General features: G+C 53.6%; 1 protein-coding gene across 3 annotated transcripts in view; it reads left to right on the top strand.

Moving 5' to 3' along the window:
• CAPN9 (calpain 9) overlaps window positions 1–21140 on the top strand; it is a 42752-nt gene that overhangs the window by 8545 nt on the left and 13067 nt on the right. The window contains exons 3-11 of one of the 3 annotated variants that reach the window (XM_045537291.1): window positions 2326–2444; window positions 3340–3473; window positions 8546–8714; window positions 9899–9982; window positions 12528–12613; window positions 14629–14706; window positions 17947–18107; window positions 19150–19307; window positions 19469–19677. In XM_045537291.1, coding sequence (XP_045393247.1) covers window positions 2326–2444; window positions 3340–3473; window positions 8546–8714; window positions 9899–9982; window positions 12528–12613; window positions 14629–14706; window positions 17947–18107; window positions 19150–19307; window positions 19469–19677 — 1198 coding nt within the window. The remainder of the gene's footprint in view (window positions 1–2325; window positions 2445–3339; window positions 3474–8545; window positions 8715–9898; window positions 9983–12527; window positions 12614–14628; window positions 14707–17946; window positions 18108–19149; window positions 19308–19468; window positions 19678–21140) is intronic. The other 2 variants (XM_045537293.1, XM_045537292.1) reach the window with 2 other exon arrangements.

Raw genomic sequence — 21140 nt, 5'->3', positions numbered from 1 at the left:
GAGGTGATCACTGCGGTCTCATGGCTAAGGCAGCTCACGGTGGAACCTCCACGGTGCGTGACTGAGCCGCCCTAAACTCAGGATCCCAAACTCACACACCCGGATCGATGACAGCTAATTAAATAGACAGATGTAGATAGACGGGCAGACGACGGTGGTGAATGGGTGGTCAGCTGGACAGAGACAGAGAGAGACGATAGATATATTGACAGGTGATGGTAGGAAGGTAGGTACACGGGGACAGATCAATAAAGGTGGCTGATAGACGACAAGACTGCAGTTGAGCCACATAGTTCCACTCATACACAAGGAGTTTTTCTACCAAATGCAGGTTGAGAATATAGCACTCATGGGATGTGAAACCCACGCACACGGAGGGCTGACTCTTGGTGACCGTGAGACTTGAGGACCCGCATATTTGGGCGTCCTCGGAGGTCCTGGAACGAGCCCCGGTGTATGCCGAGGGAAGGCTGTGTATACTCTAGGTCTAACTTAGACTTTTCGGAAACGTCACACGCAGATGGCCTGCCTCTACTGCGGTTGAGCCTTCCCTAGGAGATGCTCCCACCGCTTCCTGCCCCTCCCCCGGCCGCCCAGTCCCCCACTGCCGCCCAGTCGGAAACCACTGCGCGCACGGGCTCCTCTGCCTCTCAGAGGTTTGGCTTGTCACATTGGTGCAACACGTATTTGGAGTTACAACCTCATATTTAACCTTAGGGGATGGCTGATGGTAAATATTATTTTGTTACACTTTTATTGCACCCAAATACTGCACAAACGTGGGATGATGAAGATAACAGTGAAATGAGCAGCTATGCCGCCCCCGACAGGAGTTAGAACTTGGCCAGCAGCGCTGGGTGCTGCTCCTGCTAGTGCCCCTGACGGACGTCACCCTGTCACCCGGCCACCCGGCAGCACACCGGCCTGCAGGGGGAGGGCACTTCTCCCGGCACGTGGGGAGGCCAGCCCCACCCCTGCCCGGGCCCAAGAGAGAGAAAACAATTTTGTTTTGCTGTTGAGTTTTTCCACTTCTTTTAAATTGTGTAAATCACATTGACTTCTGGATCCTGCCCTCCAAAAGCTCAGAGGGTTTCCGGCTCAATAGACACGAGATGTTGGGCTCTCAGGCCAGGAAAAGACACACATTGTCCCCAGTTGGGCGAAGCTGACACTGGGTGGAAGAGGTCAGCCCACAGCAGGGGTCACTCTGTCAGACGCCCCCAGCTGCAAGCAGGGACTGCGTCCTTCCGCATCTTTGCCTTCTTGAACAAACGGTCCTGCGAGCCTCCAGCCGTGTCCCTTCCTAGTGGCATCTCCCAAAGCTGATTCCAGGTGCATTAGAAGCCACTCCTCCTGAGCCCCAGCTGAGGTTGGGGTGGCATGTGCCCTGTTGGTGACACCCTCGGGAAAGCCAGAGACAGAGCGGGTCGGGGGCAGCTTTCCCGACGCTACGCCCCGTGAGTCTCTCGCCTGCGAGCAACCAGCAACGGGCCCTATTACAATGCCCCAAGGCCAGCAGGGCACAGTACTTTCCAGAAATGTGACCTCTGAGGAAGCCACACTGAATGTGACGGGTTCTAAGGTTCCAATGATGCTGACGTTTCTACGACAACAAATAGCATCTGGGTAAAGCTGAGGGGTCTTGGGAACACGGAGGCCGCCACACATCTGCTCACACGCATGTCACAGCAGCGTCTGCATCACTGAGTGAGGGACACGCAGAGGCCGGGCCCATCCGTCCTCTACTCGGGCAAAGGACGCCTCCGGGAGTGTGCAGGGCACGATGGCATGCCGTCGATGTGTGACCCCACATTTCAGTTTTCCTCCCGATGCGTGTTCACCGAAGACACAGCTGGGGGGCTCCGTAGATGAGTCCCCCGATCTTGAAAACGAAGATGATTTAAAGCACACGGAGTCACCTCTCCCTATCACCACACTGAGTCTGGGCTGCAGAGAGGCGTGTCCCCAGGCGCCACAGGGCCATCTCTGAGCACCCGCTCCAAGCCCCGCGGAACCGGCTGGGGCTGCAGCTCTGCGAGGCCTGCTCACCCAGCCACGCTGGTGCTCGCGCGCACAGCCTGCTGCCCCAGACGGACAGTCGCCGGAGCGTGTCTGCAACAGTGCCAGGAAGGCCCCAGCTGTGCCTGACAGACCAGGCAGGGAGGCGGGAAGGGGGGACAGAGGTATCTGTTGGTTTTCTGTCTGTTTTTAAAGATGCAGAACAGACGTGGCCACCTCCGGAGCTCCCCACATCCCCTGTGGCACAGGTTTCCCATGTCCTGTGAATTAGCGATGAACACTGGGGTCCCGGCTTTCCCTCCGCAGGGGACTGCTGGCTGCTCGCGGCCATCGCCTCCCTCACGCTGAACCAAAAGGCGCTGGCCAGGGTCATGCCCCCGGACCAGAGCTTCGGCCCCGGCTATGCCGGCATATTCCATTTCCAGGTAAGAGGGGGCCCGGGCCAGTGGTTTCACTCTCTGGGGCCCGGCGTGACACTGTAGCTGCCCGGTAACCCTGGAGACAGTGTGGCTGTCTCTGCCCGAGAGTTGGGTCCCAACCCCGCCGAAACCGCGCACTTTCTCGTGCAATAGCATCCAAACGCGCACACACATGCACACATGCATGCAAACGCACACATACTTGCACTCACATGCACACACTCGCACATGTGGGAGCAGATACACACACTTGCACACTTGCGATGTATACATGAACATGAACAACACACACATGTGCACACACCAGTTGCATACGTGTGCACACACATGCAATTGGGCACACTCACAGTCCCTGTATGGCACCGCACCTGGCATGCAGGGAATACCGAGTCCACCTGCTTCTCTTTATGTGAATGTCCAAAAAGTCAGTCTTAGGGGCTCCACCCCTGGGTGAGGAGGAAATAAAAGTTAAGGAACGTCAGAGTGAGACCCTGAGACTGGCAGGGAGAGAAAGGAGAACGGACTGCACAGAGCAAACCAACCCTGCCCTGCTGTCCTCCTCCCTGCCCGCAAAGGCTTCCTCGTGAAGAAGAATTAACTCTGGGCACCATAGAGTGTCTTCATGTGACCCCTATCCTACTCCCACTCCACGCCCCCGCCAAGACAGTCGACAGAGTCCTCGAGCTGCTGTCAGTGGTGGGGAGAGTGCTCAGCACGTGGGTTAGTGGACACAGTGCAGGTGGCCCCATCCTGGAACCCACGTGTGACCTTCCTCGAGACCCCCAGGGCAGTTCGGTTGTGGGGGTGGAGGGGCAACAGCAGGCTGAACACTCACGAACGGAGCCTGGACCTCCCTTGTGACTGACTCCCCCGTAATTTCTGTCTCGGCCCCGGGCAACAGTTCTGGCAGCACAGCGAGTGGCTGGACGTGGTGATCGATGACCGCCTGCCCACCTTCAGGGACCGCTTGGTTTTCCTGCACTCCGCCGAGCACAATGAGTTCTGGAGCGCCCTGCTGGAGAAAGCCTACGCCAAGTCAGTGCCAGCTACCCTTAACCCCGCGTGGGCGCCCCCGTCACAGCGCAGGGGCCACGAATAGGGCGTCTGCGGGGTGGGGAGGCGGAGGCTCTGGGTTTGCAGGTGAGGCACAGCAGGGCCACCTGCCGGGGCTCTGGGGTGGGGGTGGGGGGTTGCAGGTGGAAAAGGAGCAGTCAGGGCAGCTTGACCGTCATGGCCTAGATGTGCCCACCTTTAGGCACAGTGGCCAGACGTGTCTCCCTGAGTCACAGAGCTGGCCTTGGAAGCGCTGGGAGGGCCAGCGGGGGGGATTCTGGCTGTGCCAACCACGCCTGGTGCTGCGGACTTTCCACCAGGTACTGGCGTGGCTCAAACACGGGCCTGTTGCCCGTGTGGATACAGAGACATCAGATCTGTGGCTCAAACACGGGCCTGTTGCCCGTGTGGATACAGAGGCGTCAGTCGTCCCCCTACAGGATGCTCCTCTTTTTACTCTTAAAAAATTGTGATAAAATATACAGGACATAAATTTTACCACTTTAACCATTTTTAAGTGTGCAGTTCCGTGGCACAAAGGACATTCACAGTGTTGTGGGCCATCACCACCACCCATCTCCAGGACTTTTTCATCTTGCAAAACTGAAACTCCGGCAACACCATTCTACTTTGTCTCTGTGACGTGACCCGTCTAGGAACCTCATACGAGGGGAATGGAGACATTCACTTGTGATCACCGACCAAGTGACCTCAGCTCCCTCCGGCTCTCAATTTCCAGCCCACCAGCTTGTCAGCAAAAGGCCACAGCGGCCTGAATTTGGTTCTCAAATGATGGCAGAGTCCCCAGGAGCCAGCCCAGCCTGGATCTTAAAGCCATGAGAATCCTGTTCTCAGAGACAGAAGCAAGAATGGTCTTGCTCCTACCTGCAGGTGGGACCATAAAAGCTGCAAAATAAAGTGAAGGTGGACTGCCATTAAATCGATCCTGAAGTCAGCAGGACGGAGTTAGAGCCATCAGAGAAGAACCAGACATGCTTCCCTTTGCCTCTCGTCCCACCCAGGGGACACCATCAGAGCCACCAGGCAGGCTTGAGGTGGGCAAAGAACACTCTTCCCAGGTACAGGGGTGGGACCCGAGCCCAGCTCTGCCCCTTGGTGAGTCCCCCAGTCACGCACGAAAGACAAGAGAAACTACACATCAACTAGTTTCTAAACATAAATGAAGAAACACACACATTCTAAACATAAAGATCTTTATTTTGATTTTGGGGTCATCAAAGGAGGAGAACACCTCACCAAAAAAGACGTGCAGACGGTTAGTTTCATGTGTCAACTTGACCGGGCTAAGGGCTGCACAGGCAGCTGGAGAAACCTTATTTCTGGATGCACCTGTGAGGATGTTTCCGGAGGAGATTAGCATTTCAATCTGTGGATTGAGTAAAGAAGATGCCCTCACCAATGCAGCGTCATCCAATCCAGTGAAGGCCTAAATAGAAGAAAAAGACAAAGAAAGGGCAAATTCACTCTCTCTGCTTGAGCTGGTACCTCCAAGCCCTCCTGTTCTTGGGCGCTGGAGCCCCTGATTCTCAAGCCTTTGGACTCAGACTGGGACTTGCATCATCAACCCCCCAATCCTCAGGCATTCAGGCTCAGACAGAAGCAGACCACCGGCTTTCCTGGTTCTCCAGCTTGCGGATGGCAGACCATAAGGTTTCTCAGTCTCCACAGCCACACGAGCCAGCCCCGTAGTAAATTTCCTTTTCTATATATCTCTATATATTCTATTGGCTCTGTTTCCCTGGAGAATCTGATTGATACAGATGGCAAATAGGCACAAGAGAAGATGCTCAACGTCCTTTGTCACTAGGGAACTGCAGATTAAAACAATGAAATGTCACTACTTGCCTGCAGTCCCGACTGCTGATGAGGCTGTGGGGCAGCAGGAGCTCGCTCACTGCTGCTGGAATGCAAAACGGTTCGGCCACTTTGGAAGATAATTAGGCAGTTTCATACAAAACTAAAAATAGTCTTGCCATATGATCCAGCTACTGTACTCCTTGGTATTTACCCAAAATTAGTTGGGTAAAAACTTGCATCTACACAAAACCTACACATGAATGTTTATAGCACTGTTGTCCATAGTTGTCAAAAACTGGAAGCAACCAAGATGTCCTTCAAGATGAATAAATAGACATGCCGTGGTACATCCATACAATGGAATATTATTCAATGAAAAGAAGAAATGATGGAAGAATCGTAAATGCATATTGCTATGAAATAAAGAACCAATATGAAAAGGCTCTATACTATATCACTCTAATTATACAACATAATGGAAAAAGCAAAACTACGGAGGTGGTAAGAAAGATCAGTGGTTGCCAGGGATTAACAGGGCAGTAAGAATCAAAAGCGGGATAAATAGGTGGAGAACAGGGGATGTTTTAAGGTAGCAATACTATTCTGTGTGATACCGCAATGGTCAATATCTGACACCATGCGTTTATCAAACCCATGGCACTTTACAGCCCAAAGAATGAACCTTAACATACACAAAATTTAAAAATCATCTAGGAAGATGGGGACTCTCTGGATATAATGAAGCAATGTAACCATCACAAATGTGCGAAACAACCTCACTGAAGGGTGGGAGAGAAGGGTGCTGACTTAAGTAACTTTGGAAATGAATGGGGTCTGTAAGACTAAAGGCAAAAGGAATTGTATATGAGCACTGTGCTCTAGTTGATAAAGTCGTTTCTCTAGGGGTACATGGGAACCATTCTGATACAACTGTACATGTTTACTGAATCGGGCAATCAAGCAAGTGGATGGTGGAGCCGGTTTCCTGCCGTTAGAGTGGGAGCTGGAGACAGGCAGGGGGAGGAGGCCAGAGTGGCGCACGTGGTAATGCACGCGAGGTGCAGGCACCAGCAAGAACTTAGTGTGGCTTAACAGGGATGTGACATATAGACATATGCATACACACATGGGTTGTCATACACACATATCTCTTTGCTTTGTCAGCTGAGAGGACCTAGAAGTAATGACAGCCCCATAGCAACAAGCACACCTGCCTCTCAGATCTTGGTTTCTAAGATCTCTCCCCAATAAAAGGAGCCAAGCTCCTTGGGGAGGAGGCTGATTCTAGGACTGGGGCAGGAAAGACATAAAATGAGGCTAGAGCATCTTATAGTGCCAGAAAGTGAGAACACACACACACAGTGCACTCACACACACACACACACACACACACACACACACAGATGGGGTTATGTCAAAGGGACACAGGAGCCACCTGAAGGAGCTCCAAACAGCCAAAGCTAGAACAATCCAACAAAATAAGTAAAGCAGTAGGTGATTATGAAAATACTAGAAAATAAGCATCAATAAGTTTATACTGATTTAAATAAGTGATTGAATAAATGGAGGAGAAGGGGCAAATGTCCCATGCAGCAGAATTCCAAATAAATCATGTATATATTCCATCCTCAGGGAGAGGGAGCATAACTCCTCATCCCCTAAACGTGGGCCACACAAAGTGATGTCCTTCCAAAGAGTACAGTGTGGAAAGAGGAATGGGGAGCAACTTTTCAGTGGGGAGACTGGACAAACACCACCCTAGCCAAGTGATCAAGGCCAACGTCGACAGTGGAAGGTCATGTGGATAGTATGTACCGCTGGTAGGGTACGATGAGAAGGCACTTTACCTCTTTGGTCTCAAAGGCTATCCCAAATGGATAGCCATGAGAAAAATGTCAGACAAATTCCAAAAGAGGGCATCCTACAGCACGCCTAATCGGACTCCTTGAAACCAACTGTCAAGGTCATGGAAAACAAGCAAGGTCTTAGAAACTGTCCAGCCATGAAGAGTCTAAAGAGACAAGATGACTCCATGCAATATGGTGTCTTGCGTGGGATCCTGGAACAGAAAAAGGACATTGGGCAAAAACCAAGGAAACCTGAATAAACTATGAACATTAGCTGATGACAACATGTTGGCTCAGTCATTGTAGCAAAGGTGTTAAAGATAAAGGAAACTGGCTGACAGGATGTGGGAACTCCGTACTCTAATTTTCCATAAATCTAAAGCTGTTCTAAATTGAAAAGTTTATTTAAAAATTCAAGAAGAGCAAATATATATTAAAAACCAAATGCATGTGAATAAAAGAGATGACTATGAAAAAAATTGAGTGGTTGGGAGTATGTGAGACCAGAAAGGAACAAAAAGGCCCTTGACTCTAACACTGTGGTGGCTGGCCCCATTCCATGTGAGGTGACAGGGCGGGACACATGCGTTAACTCTCATGGCACGTTCATTTGCTCGACTGTAGTAATCATTTCACTGTGTGTATGCATATCAAAACAGGTTATATACCTTAAATATATACAATTAAAAAAAAGAATTGTGGCTCACACCTGTAATCCTAGCACTCTGGGAGGCTGAGGCAAGAAGATCACTTGAGGTCAGGAGTTCAAGACCAGCCTGAGTAAGAGCAAGACCGCATCTCTACAAAAAATAGAAAAATTAACCAGGTGTCGTGGCGCATGCCTGTAGCCCCGGCTACTCGGGAGGCTGAGGCAGCAGGATCGCTTGAGCCCAGGAGTGTTGAGCTACGATGACACCACTGCACTCTAGCCAGGACGACAGAGCAAGGCTCTGTCTCCACACACACAAAAAAGTTGTAATAAATAAATAAATAAATAAATAAATTCATACATACGAACAGCACACCCTAAAAATTAATCAGTTAATTAATAAACCTCACAGCAGTCCTGGGAGGGAAAGCACAACTGTCACCCCCATTTTGCAAAGAAGAAAACTGAGGCACTGGATAAGTGACTTGGCCCAAGGTCATTCAGCCCGTAGGTGACAGCCCTGGGGTTTGAACCTGCAGCCAGCCTGCTGCGGACAGACGGGCACACACCGCCCGGTCTCTGGCTTCCCCGGGGCGCCAGGCCAACCCTGACCTCGCCCCCTCCCCAGCCGGCTCCGCGCCCGCCCGCAGAAGGCTCGGGCCCCGCGGGGAAAGCGGGCTCGGGGCGCCCCCTGGTGGCCGCGCGGCGCCCCGCAGCCCCGCTCTGTCGCCGCCCCTCAGGCTGAACGGGAGCTACGAGGCTCTGAAGGGCGGCAGCGCCATCGAGGCCATGGAGGACTTCACCGGGGGCGTGGCCGAGACCTTCCTGACTAAGCAGGCGCCGGCGAACTTCTACGAGGTTCTAGAGAAGGCCTTGCAGCGCGGCTCGCTGCTGGGCTGCTCCCTGGACGTAAGTGCCCGCGGGCGCGTCCCCGCCACCCCAGGAGGGCGAACCGTGGGGGGCATGTTTATTCCTTTTAATTAAAAGACAAGTGTTTATTTACTGTTTTTCGAATCGCAAAGGTAAGATATGGACAGATCCTGAGACATCTGAAGGCACGTGTGTATCCCCCCCACCACTTCCTGTGCGGCCCCTCCCGGGACACCCCGAGACTGAGGCCACCCCCGAGACTGGGGCCACCCCCCGAGACTGGGGCCACCCCCGAGACTGGGGCCACCCCCTGAGACAGGGGCCACCCCCTGAGACTGGGGCCACCCTGAGACTGGGGCCACCCCCTGAGACAGGGGCCACCCCCTGAGACTGGGGCCACCCCCTGAGACTGGGGCCACCCCCCGAGACTGGGGCCATCCCCCGAGACTGGGGCCACCCCCCCGAGACTGGGGCCACCCCCCCGAGATTGGGGCCACCCCCTGACACTGGGGCCACCCCTGACACTGGGGCCACCCCTGAGACTGGGGCCACCCCCTGAGACTGGGGCCACGTGGCCCGGCCTGGCACAGCCACTCCATGTTCCTGCAGACGCGCACACACACAGGGGCGGTTGCTTTGGTTTTACCAAAATGCAATCTCACTGCACAGTTTCTGAATGAAAGGTGGTTTTTTTTCACTTCATATACCATGAAAAAATACATATCAAATCGGTGGATAGAAATCTAACAGTATTTCTTTCAAATTTCTCTATGCATACAAGCAGACGTATAATTTTACCTCCTCTATTTTTTTTTGAAATCTATTGCAGTTTTCTGTTTGCTGTTGGATTAACCTTGGGGGGTCTGTTTTCTTGCTAATGAATCATCCAGGGACTGAGTCGCACGCCATATTGTTACAAGCTTCTTTTCATCTCTTGCGTACAAGTGATTGTGTCTTCTTGCTCACGCTGTGCCAAATGACAGTGACAGTCAAGGAGTCCACACTGGGAATGAGGGCTTCCCTGCCCTGGGACGGAACGGGGACTTGCTGTATGTCACTGCAGGGGAGTCCTGTGAGCCGGATTTACGTGGCCCACGCACATGGCCAGCGTCTGGGGGAGATGAGGGCTGCAGGGTGGGACGTGACCAGTGTGGGGCTGGGGCTGGTGGGGGGGGGGTGCCTGACTGACACGTGTCCCTGATGCTGCCCGTTTGACATTCTAGGCCCAAAACGCTGCCGAGTCGGAAGCCCGGACGCCTGCTGGACTCATCAAGGGTCACGCCTACACCGTGACAGCAATCGACCAGGTGGGCGGAGTACACCCCACCGTGGGGACAGGGAGATTCTTGACAATGCTGGTCCCTCAGGAACTTATTTAGTGCCTCACAGCTTAAATGTCCGCCTTCCAGACACTTCCGTGAGTATCTCATCTAAAGGAGGCAGGCTGGAATCCAAAACAGCAAACCGGGAAAGAGAAAGAAACCATGAGCTTCTACCATAGCACCACACTTGTTTAGCAGGCTTGGGAGCCTGGTCTCTGTTGTTTTTGTTTGTTTTGTTTTTTTAGTTTCTTTCTTGCCCAATTCCATGTCAGTCCTATGCTAGTCAGGCTTCGCCTGAGAAATAGAACCACTAGGAGAAGAGGGAGACTTGACTCTTGAACAACACGGATCTGAAGTGCACAGATCCACTTAGATGTGGATATTCTTCCATAGAGAAATATATTTTCTCTTCCTTATGATTTTTGTAATAACATTTTCTTTTTCCTAGTTTATTGTAAGAATACAGTATATCAGACACATAACATATAAAGTGTGTGTTAATTGACTAGTTATCACTAAGGCTTCCCAGTCAACAATAGATTGTTAGTAGTTAAGATTTGGGGGAGCCAAAAGTCATACACAGATTTTTCAACTATGCAGACTTTTCAACTATCCACATTGCTCAAGGGCCAGCTGTGATGGGACTTACACGGCATTGGCTCATGCGGTCTCGGAGGCTGCGAAGTCCCGTGATCTGAAGTCTGCAGGCTGGAGACCCGGGGAGCCCATGGTGTAGCTCCAGCCTAAGTCTGAAGGGAACAACTGGGGACCAGGGTCACCGCAGCAGAAGTCCCAGCCTGTGGTCTGGAGAAGACCCATGTCCCAGCTTGAGAGTGAATTCTCCTTCCCTCGGCCTTTTTGTTCTGTTCGGGTTCTCAGCAGATGGGCCCAGCCTGCCCGCACCCGGGAGGGAACCTGCTCTACTCAGTCTGCCAATTTAAATCTCACCTCCCCAGAAACACCCCCGCAGATGCAGCCAGAATAGCCTTTAAGCAAATATCTGGGCACCCTGTGGCCCAGTCAAGTTGACACATAAAATTAGCGCTCACAAGTCCCACTCTCTGCAGCTGAAGCCCAGGCCAGAACTGATCCCTGGGGCCACCCAGACCCCGCACAGAACCACCTTGACCTCTAGCAAGTGGCTGGTGAGGAGGAGAGATCTTTGGGGGCCGTGAGGGAGAGAGGAGGGAAGAGAATGGGATGAAAAAGAAGACAAGAAGCCCAAGCTTCCCGCTCCCAGGCCCAATCTCAGCAAAGCACAGAGGCCCACCTCTTCCCACTCCACCTGGCCTGGGCAGGTCTTCACCCTGTCTGCAGAGGACACAGGTGCCTCTGGCCGCCTGTCCCCACCCACATTTTGAGTGACATACTCCAAATGCATGGGGAGCAAAGAGCACAGAGGGAGGCCCTGTCCTCCCTGGGGCCAAGGTGTGAGCTGAGCTGGATTCTTTGGGATCCTTTGGAATTTGAGCTATTTGTGCTGGTTCTTTTCTTCCTCCTTCCCTGTGTGTAGATGACTTCCCACTTACTTGAGTGGGCATGGGATTTTTCCGGTTAGATTTTCTAAATATTATTCCAAGTAACAACAGGAATCTCCCATGATCTTGGTTTAATTGCTTTTGCTTTCTCTCCACTTGCAAGAACTTACCTTCCCTGAACACTTCAAACCAATGAGCCTCTTAGCTGGTCAACCCTAAGCCACATCTTGGACTCTACAGAGTTGATATTACTCGAATTATTTTTACACATCAAAAATATAATTTATGCCCAATGCATGAGGATAAAGTGTTTTGTTAGCTAAAGTTTCTGGTTAGTTGATGAATACAAGTCTTTTATTTTCACTCTTTCTCCTCCCAAACCTTTCCCAAATGCACTGGCCCTCTTCCCTGCTCTGGGGACAGCGTGAGGGCACACTGGCTCCAGGGTCATGCATTCAGATAGCAGGATCTTCGCAGACACCTGAAACTAGGACAGTATTGAATTTAGAAGACTTAGAAACTGCTTTTGTTTATTGCTGTTGTTAAAATTCCCAGTATGTGTTTATTTTCTTATTATTCATCTGTGAGTAGGACACCAGGGTTGAAGAAAGTTCCACGATAGTTCCACAAGCACTTTTGAGGACTGCCCGTTACCGCTGAGTGTGCTACTGCTGAGGATACATGGATAAATGAGACTTGGCCCTGCCTCCGGGGAGACCCCAGTCTAGCGAGAAAACTCTTTTGTTTGGAGATTCACGTGGACTACTTTCTTGCTAATTACAATCCTACTTTATTCCTCAGATGGGGCACAGCCATTCTGGGGTGATATTAATAATATAATATCATTGGCCATGCTTGCAAGTATATTCAACAACGATTAGAAAGTTCCAAGGGCTACTTAAGAATTGATGAAGTTTTGCGTATCTCCAGCAGTTAGTTTTAGCCAAGAAGCTTTCGGTAAGGCCAGTCCTGGATGGAGAGGAACCACCTGGATGAACCAAACCTCCGCCATATTTGTCATTTCACATTTCCCTCATGCTTTTCCCTTCCAGGTAAACTTCCGAGGCCAGAAAATCGAGCTCATCAGAGTCCGGAACCCTTGGGGCCAGGTCGAGTGGAACGGGTCATGGAGTGACAGGTCAGTGGCCCTGCCGTGTCTCTCTGGCTGGCTCCTGGTACGTGGGGGGCCAGGGGTGGTTTGTCTGTTCTCCCAGCCCCTGATGCAGGGTCCTGTCCTGCTTCGGGGTGGCCTTACTTCCTCCCCTTTCAGCCCTCGGGGCCCACCTGGACTCTCAAGAAAGCCTTTACAACAGCTCTCTAACCTCCTCTAACCCTCGTAGACTCGTATTTACGTCCATCAGCGTACTGCCTCCCAGGACGATATTACATCCCCGTGATACCGTGACAGGCTTCATCTCCAGGCACAAGTAGCTCCAGTAATCAGTGTGCATCCGCATATGTGCGTGCATGCGTGTGCGTGCGTACGTGTGTGTGTGTGTGTGTGTGTTTTGGGTGGGTGGGGTGGCCATGAGCACTTTGGAGGTGAGAACTCCTGCAGTCCTGCCGGGCAGGTAGCGCTCCCTCTGACGATCACTGACCCTTGGCCGAGGCCTCGGCCCAGCAGAGAAGTGGGGCCATGGGATTGGAAACGCGTCCATGACGGAGCCGCTACCCAGGGCTAGTGATAAAGAAAGGTCTGCCTTTTCTGTGTGTCCCCCTACACTCCACCCCTGGCCCCTTGGTAAGTGGCCCAGGCGGCTGGGAACTGCGGATGTTCGGGTGGGCGCGTGGCAGGGCCCACCCAGGGCTGTCTTGGGGTCCTGCAGTCCCTCCCTGCCCCACCCAGGGCTCCTGCGGTTCTGGGGAGGCCTCTGAGGCAAGTCTAGAACTTGGGTATAACCGAGCTGGTGTTTGTCCCCAGTCCAGACAAAGCCACCAGGTCACCAAACATGGGCACAGCCCCGTCGTATTGACCGAACCTGCTGTGAGGGCAGCGCACGCAGGCACGCACTTTGCAGGCTGCCACTGTCCCCATCGAGGCTCTTGTCCCACCATGCCTGGCCCCGGCCTCGGCTTCCAGCTTCTCGGAACCGAGGGGACTGGCAGAGACGGATCAGACCAGAGCCGCATCAAGGGATGGAGGAGATCCGTCTCCCTCTCCTGGCAGAAGTGGAAAGGACAGAGATACTGAAGCCAGGACAAATGGGACTGCATCGCGTGGTAGACGTGGAGCCCTCGGCTTCGAGAGAGCATCCATAAAAGAAAAAGGGTCACCATTTTCCCTCTTTTCCGGAACTCACACAGAGGTGGACACAAAGCGTGTTTTGACTGGGAGTCAGACTGGCAAGACGCTTGTTTACCACCCACGAGGCTGCCGGGCTGCTGGTCACACGCAAGCAGGGTAAAGGCACCGTGTGGCCAGCGAAGCTGCCACCTGGGTTGTAGCACCCAACAGCGGTGACGCAATTGGAACTATTTGGAGACAACCCCGGGGGTTACGGAAAACGCAGTGAACTTGGAGTCACAGCTCCTGCGTTCGGAGGGCGCCGGGCGGCCACTCACACGTCAGCCCTTCCCGGAGCAGGTGACCGTGGCTGCCTGAGCTCCCTTGTCGGGACAGGCGCGCCCAGCTCACGGAACCTACCGGACTCCCTAGTGAGGCCACGGAAAGAAGGTGCCTTGACATAAAGCGTCCAGCATGGGCAAACACAAGGAATCGCTGTCACTTTTCACACTGTCAGCTTCTACGCTAAGAGAAGAGGTGTCAGGCACTGCTCCAGGTCACGTAGCGAGTTGGAGGCTGAGGACAAAAGTCAGTCAATTTGAGTCGTCCAGCTGGGCTCTTCTGCTACTCCACTGGCGTTCAGTGCCCTGTGATTGTCCATGCAGGCGGCTCAGATGGTCCCCAGGGGGGGTTTCCATCAGCAGCACTAGGACATGTATTTTCTGACCAGGCCTCATATCTGGGGACCAGTGGCTCACCAGCCTCTGCATCCCTGGGCACGTTTCTGGGGCCCAGTGAGCCGTCACTGAGCGGGAACTATTGCCTCCGTCGCTGCAGACTGGGGGTTCCCGGGGATGGCCGTGGCCCCGCACCAAGGGCAGCTTGCTCTTCACGACCTCTGCCTAAAAGCTGACTTTGTTTCCTCCTAGCTCTGCCGAGTGGCTTTCCGTCGGCCCAGCTGAGCAGAAGCGCCTGTGTCACACCGCCCTCGACGACGGGGAATTCTGGTACTGTGCCCGTCTCTGCCTTCCCCTTTGTGTTAACTGTGTGACAGATGTGAGCCCCATGCCCCGGGGCATAAGGGGCACCACGTGTCTTTCTTTCTTTTTTTGGCAGATCGAATACATCTGTCTCAAACCCCTCATATCCACCCTGGTTGGCAGGAAATTTAGTCTCAGTCATGCTTCGGCAGGGACTCGCCCCTTCTCTAGGTTTGTTCAGGAGTCTCGAGGGAGTCAGCGTTGTCCAGGCCATGTGGGGCCGAGCCCTGGTCTCCAGGCCAACGTCCTGCTCTGAGCCCCCCGCATTTGCATGGTGAACGTCCCAGACAGGCAGCCCTGCTGCCCACAGGGCCCACGCCCCCCGTGCCAGCCTAGGGGCAGGGGCTTTTGAAGGCAGCTTCCCTGACGGTACCTGAAAGTACAGACTGACGTGGGCAGGAACGAGCATGGAGGGAGGCGCAGCACAGGAGGAGGAGAAGTCAGGCAGAGGAAACTGAGGAATCCGGAGCGGGAGGCTCAGCAGAGACGAGCGTCCGCGTGGATGGCCGCCTGCGACGCCGGCCTGAAACTGCAGGGGGGCTGTGCCGTGTGGCCGTGTGGCCGTGTGGCCGGTCCCTGTGCGTGGAGCCCTCCCTCCTGGAATCTGGGCTCCGAAGCCCCTTCCAGTCTCTTTCCATCTTTCACCCACTCTAGGGCATAACCTTGCAACTGCCCTCTCCCCTTTCTTCCGAATGGCTCACCTTAGCGTTCCAATGCTGTCATTTCTCCTACCTTGGCGGGGGACAAAAAGGCCTCTCTTGACCACTCACGTGACCGATCCAGCTGCTCCTCTCCTGTGCAGCTCGCTCCTCCCTGCTCTCGGCTCCTCCCTGCTCCCGACTCCTCCTTGCTCTGACTCCTCCCTGCTCTCTGCTCCTCCCTGCTCTGACTCCTCCTTGCTCTGACTCCTCCCTGCTCTCGGCTCCTCCTTGCTCTGACTCCTCCCTGCTCTCTGCTCCTCCCTGCTCTGACTCCTCCTTGCTCTGACTCCTCCCTGCTCTGACTCCTCCTTGCTCTGACTCCTCCCTGCTCTCGGCTCCTCCCTGCTCTGACTCCTCCCTGCTCTCTGCTCCTCCCTGCTCTGACTCCTCCCTGCTCTCTGCTCCTCCCTGCTCTGACTCCTCCCTGCTCTCTGCTCCTCCCTGCTCTCGGCTCCTCCCTGCTCTGACTCCTCCCTGCTCTCTGCTCCTCCCTGCTCTGACTCCTCCCTGCTCCTCGACTCCTCCCTGCTCTCTGACTCCTCCCTGCTCTGACTCCTCCCTGCTCTCTGCTCCTCCCTGCTCTGACTCCTCCCTGCTCTTGGCTCCTCCCTGCTCTGACTCCTCCTTGCTCTCTGCTCCTCCCTGCTCTGACTCCTCCCTGCTCTCGGCTCCTCCCTGCTCTGACTCCTCCCTGCTCCCGACTCCTCCTTGCTCTGACTCCTCCCTGCTCTCTGCTCCTCCCTGCTCTGACTCCTCCTTGCTCTGACTCCTCCCTGCTCTCGGCTCCTTCTTGCTCTGACTCCTCCCTGCTCTCTGCTCCTCCCTGCTCTGACTCCTCCTTGCTCTGACTCCTCCCTGCTCTCGGCTCCTCCCTGCTCTGACTCCTCCCTGCTCTCTGCTCCTCCCTGCTCTGACTCCTCCCTGCTCTCTGCTCCTCCCTGCTCTGACTCCTCCTTGCTCTCTGCTCCTCCCTGCTCTGACTCCTCCCTGCTCTCGGCTCCTCCCTGCTCTGACTCCTCCCTGCTCCTCGACTCCTCCCTGCTCTCTGACTCCTCCCTGCTCTGACTCCTCCCTGCTCTCTGCTCCTCCCTGCTCTGACTCCTCCCTGCTCTTGGCTCCTCCCTGCTCTGACTCCTCCTTGCTCTCTGCTCCTCCCTGCTCTGACTCCTCCCTGCTCTCGGCTCCTCCCTCCTCTTGACTCCTCTCTGCTCTCAGCTCCTCCCTGCTCTCGACTCCGCTCCACTGCGGGTGCCCCGTCCCACCTCCCTGCTCTCGCCAGGACACCACTGACTCACTTGGCCACATCTAATCATCTTGCTCCATCAGCAGCATGAGACACACGGGCACTGTGCTCCCCGGACTGCAGGGGACCCCGCACTCTGGTGCTCCTCCTCCTTGCTGGGGCCCTTTCCCAACGTCCTGGCCCCTCCTCATTCCCTAACCTGCTCAAGGCTCCTCACGGTCTGCTCCCACTCTGTAGGTGATTTCATCCAGTCTCGTGACTTTAAAGACCATCTTTACACAGATAATTCCCAGGTTTCTACCTTCAGCCCCTTTCCCTGGAATCCCAGATGCATGTATTCAAGTGTCTGCTCAACACCTCCCCTTGGATATCTAGGAGGCGTCTCAGATGGACGTGTCCGGACCTGCCCTCCCGAGCTTCCCTCCACAGCCTGCCTGTCTCTGTCCTTCCGGCGGCTCAAACCGAACATCTTGACTCCTTCCATTCTCTCCTTCCCCACATCCCATCCGTCAGCAAATCCTGTAGGATTTACCTTCAGCAAATGTCTCAAAACTGGCCCCTGTTCCCCACCTCCCCTGCCACCAGCGTGGGCTGAGCCACCCTTGCGTCTCACCTGGACGATGGCACTAACTCCCCAGCTGTCTCCCTGCTGCTACCTGGGCCCCTGCGGTCTGTTCTCAGCACAGCAGCCAAGGATCCTGTCACTCTGTGTGACACCTTCCAGTGGCTCTTGATCGTCCCAGAGTCAAAGCCAAAGTCCTTATACCTACCTGGCCCCCCATGAGCCCTGGCTCTCATCGGGATAAGATCCCTTAATGGCACTTCACGCCAGCCCCAGTGGCCTTCTCGGTGTTCCACGAGCACACGAAGCCCCATCCGCCCCGGGCCTTGCTCCACACCTGCCGGAACCCTGCAGAGCTGCTCCGCCCGTACCTGGCTCTCAGGTCTCCGCTCAGAACGGGCTGCGCCAGTGAGGCCATCCCTCCCCTCCCTGCTCACACTAGCACCCGCCCCACACTCCCATCCTTCCGCCCAATTTGGCTTTTCTTTGTAGCAGTTATATACAATCAACCTGTATTTTTACAACGTTTTTCACCTTTTTTCACCTTTATAAAACAAATTTTTCTGTCTCCCACACTGTGAGGTCTCCCCACTCCTTGAGCACAGGGATTAGATGATTGGACAGATGGACTGATGGACAGACGCACGATGCCATCACTGTCGTGCCCCACCCGCGGACTGTGTCTCTCCGCTTTGTTACAGGATGGCGTTTAAGGATTTCAAGGCCCATTTTGACAAAGTGGAGATCTGCAACCTCACTCCCGATGCCCTGGAGGAGGACGCTGTCCACAAGTGGGAGGTGACAGTCCACCAGGGGAGCTGGGTCCGGGGCTCCACGGCCGGGGGCTGCCGCAACTTCCTGGGTAGGTGGTCTGCCTGTCACTCTCTCGGCCACTCCCCAGTGTCCCGTCCAAGCCGGAGACATCAAAGGGTCAGGGCCAGGACCCTGAGGAAGGCCTGAAACATAAACTCAGACAGTAGGATTTCAAAAATTGCTAGGAAAAGAAGACTGCAGAGATTTAGTACACAGTTGGATAAGAATTGCTCAGGGAAATGCCTTTGTTTTACCACTTAGGTTATTTTCCATTACAAATAATAGAAACGCAACTTACCCCAGTTTAGCAATAAAAACGATTTATTGTCCTACATTATCAAAAAGCTCAGAGGAAAAGCAGGGTGGGATTCAGGCACAGTTCCATCAGGGCTTGGTTTCATTTGTTTGTAATACTCTGCTCCGCCTTCTTTTCTGTATTGACTCCTCCCTGCCTCTGGCTTTCTTTATAATCGCAGGAGGGCTGCCGGCAGCTTGTAGGGCTTCCCAAGCCCTCATTCACAGGCACAGCAAGAGCAAGAGTTGAAGACTTTTGTCATCCAACAAAAGTCCTCAGCTTCCCTCTAATTGCAAATTCCTTGAACTGGTGTTGCTGGTGCATGCAGTGGGCCGATTAGCTTTGTCCCAATGCTCCGTGGCAAGAGGGGCTGGTGTGGACCAGTCAGAGTTCGCCCCTGGAGCTGGGAGTGAGGTTCATCCTGCTCAAGTCACACACCGTTAAACAGATGCTGGGGGACAGCCACAAGTCCACTGCACTCTCCTTCAAAATACCAACGGGGAAAAAATAATAATAAGGTGGAACAAACTTGAGTAGACTAGACCCAGGAAGAATGTCTTCAGAAAGCTTTGTGGGAAGTGGTTCAAAGGAAGGTAGAAATGAAAGCGAGGACACTTACATTCTCTCTGGGGACTACGGAAAGTAGGAAGAGGTCTGAACAGAGCAGGCGGGGAAGAAACTATTTCCTCATGTTTGGGAGGTGGGTAGGGGTGTGTGTGTGTGTGTGTGTGTGTGTGTGTGTGTGTGTGTGTGTGTTTTAAGGAAGGGGAGATAATCTACCTCTTTCTAATGGCAGATACCTTTTGGACCAACCCACAAATAAAACTGTCCCTGACTGAAAGTGACGAGGGGCAGGAGGGGTGCACCTTCCTCGTAGCCCTGATGCAGAAGGACCGGAGGAAGCTCAAGAGATTCGGTGCCGACGTGTTGACCATCGGCTATGCCATTTACCAGGTTGGTGGAGCCAAACCGCACCGCAGAGTCCTCCCTCTGAGTCCCAAATCCTCCGCTCCTCCCGGCCTCATGCCTGAGACGCCGTGGCCAGTCCCCAACTGTGTCGGAAACACCGAGACCAATGGCCTCCCTAGACAGCCGTCCCCGCGCTTCCCTTGCAGTGCCCCAGCAAAGACCAACCCCTGGACAAGGACTTCTTCAGATACCACGCTTCCCAGGCCCGCAGCAAAACCTTCGTCAACCTGAGAGAGGTCTCCGACCGCTTCAAGCTGCCCCCTGGGGAGTATGTCGTCATCCCCAGCACTTTCGAGCCCCATCAGGAAGCTGATTTCTGTCTGCGAATCTTTTCGGAGAAGAAAGCTGTTACCCGGTGAGTCATGGGGAGGGGTTTCAGAATCCCTCTTCATTTGGTGGCTTAGTCACACGGAAGTCACCTGGGGACGGCTGGAGCCAAGACCCCATTCTTCTCTTTTCCATTGTCTACCTGAGAAACAAAGCAGGACACATTTCCCTTTTGGCTCAGCTCTTCCATCCCTCAAGCAAACTACTAAAAAGTAAAAGTCACTCTCTCCTGGTCCCAGAGTCATGCTCACAAGACACCCTGGGGTGGAGCCCTTCATTTTTCAGACCTATTACCAAGAAGCTTCTGGAGTAAGAGCTGCACGTAGGCTTAATTCTGTGCATGATGAAGCAGGTGGCTATTGCAAATTCCAAGAAGGACATGTTCTTTCAGCTCCAGTTTAAAGAAATGTTTTTAACTCTGCCTATCATTTTACATACCCAGCATTCTGCCAGCTCTTCCTTGCAGTGTCTGGGCAAAATTATTTTGCATGAGTTACTTCTTTGGAAAGCATTTCTCGTTACTGGCCAATGGCCACCGGTTGCTCTGTGGCAGAGGGAAAACAACAGTTGAGGACAGAAGAATCTGTTTCTTTCCCCAGCAGTGGTATTCTAAAGATTGCAGAGCATGGCAAAATCTACTCATTCTGTATTTAAGCTGATAAATCCCTGGCAAAGGACCGGCCTACAAGAGTTAGCAAGAGCAGAACAGCTGTGAACACACGGCCTGCTCTAGTTCTATCTCCTGTTTGGCAAGGGAGAACCGGATTAAAGGTCTGCGTTCAGAATCTCCCATGTGCAAACTCTGCTTGGGTTTCCAGGCTATTTGCAAAGGCGTGGTTCTTTCTCACGCCTAAATAGAAGCAGTGAAGTCTTTAATTTTTAAACACTCTGCAGGAGAATTTTTCTTCAGCCTTCTCCTGGATAAGCTGAGGATGACTCTCCCAGTAATCTGTTCACACCAAACACCCATGCGAGATCCATGCAGGTTGGCATCTCTCACGGGTGGCAAGAACGAGAGAGAGTGCCAGGCTGTGCCAGTCCTGTGCCTCCTGTTCTCTGTCCCATTGATGGGGTGAAGTCGGGGTTCCTGGCATTTATAGGGTGGCTTGTACATGGCAAAGCTAACTCCGTACTCAGGCTAGCCCTGAACCAGATAACCTGCTATGACAGAAGCATAGAATCAGCTCTGCAGCCCGGGAGCAGAAAACCCACTCCAAGCTCTGTTTTCCATCGGCGTGGCTCCCTGCGAGGCCTGATCCAACACAACTTCCAAAGCACTGTGCTGAGTGTGCCCGTGGGGATGAGGAGGGGAAGGAGGTGACCCTGGTTCAGTCTTAGCCTTTGTTTGTTTGCTGGTTTTCCCTTTGAGTTTTTACCAGTAGTTCTTTGGGAGTGCTTCAGGTTTTACTGCGTAAGATTAGATTCCTCCAAGTGTTTTCAGCATCCACGAGAGCTGAAGCCTGCTCCTTTTACCATTACTGCTCTCCGAAC

This window comes from Lemur catta, chromosome 25 (assembly GCF_020740605.2).
Source record: "Lemur catta isolate mLemCat1 chromosome 25, mLemCat1.pri, whole genome shotgun sequence".
NCBI lineage: Eukaryota > Metazoa > Chordata > Mammalia > Primates > Lemuridae > Lemur > Lemur catta.
This window is presented reverse-complemented; position numbering and strand designations above follow the sequence as displayed.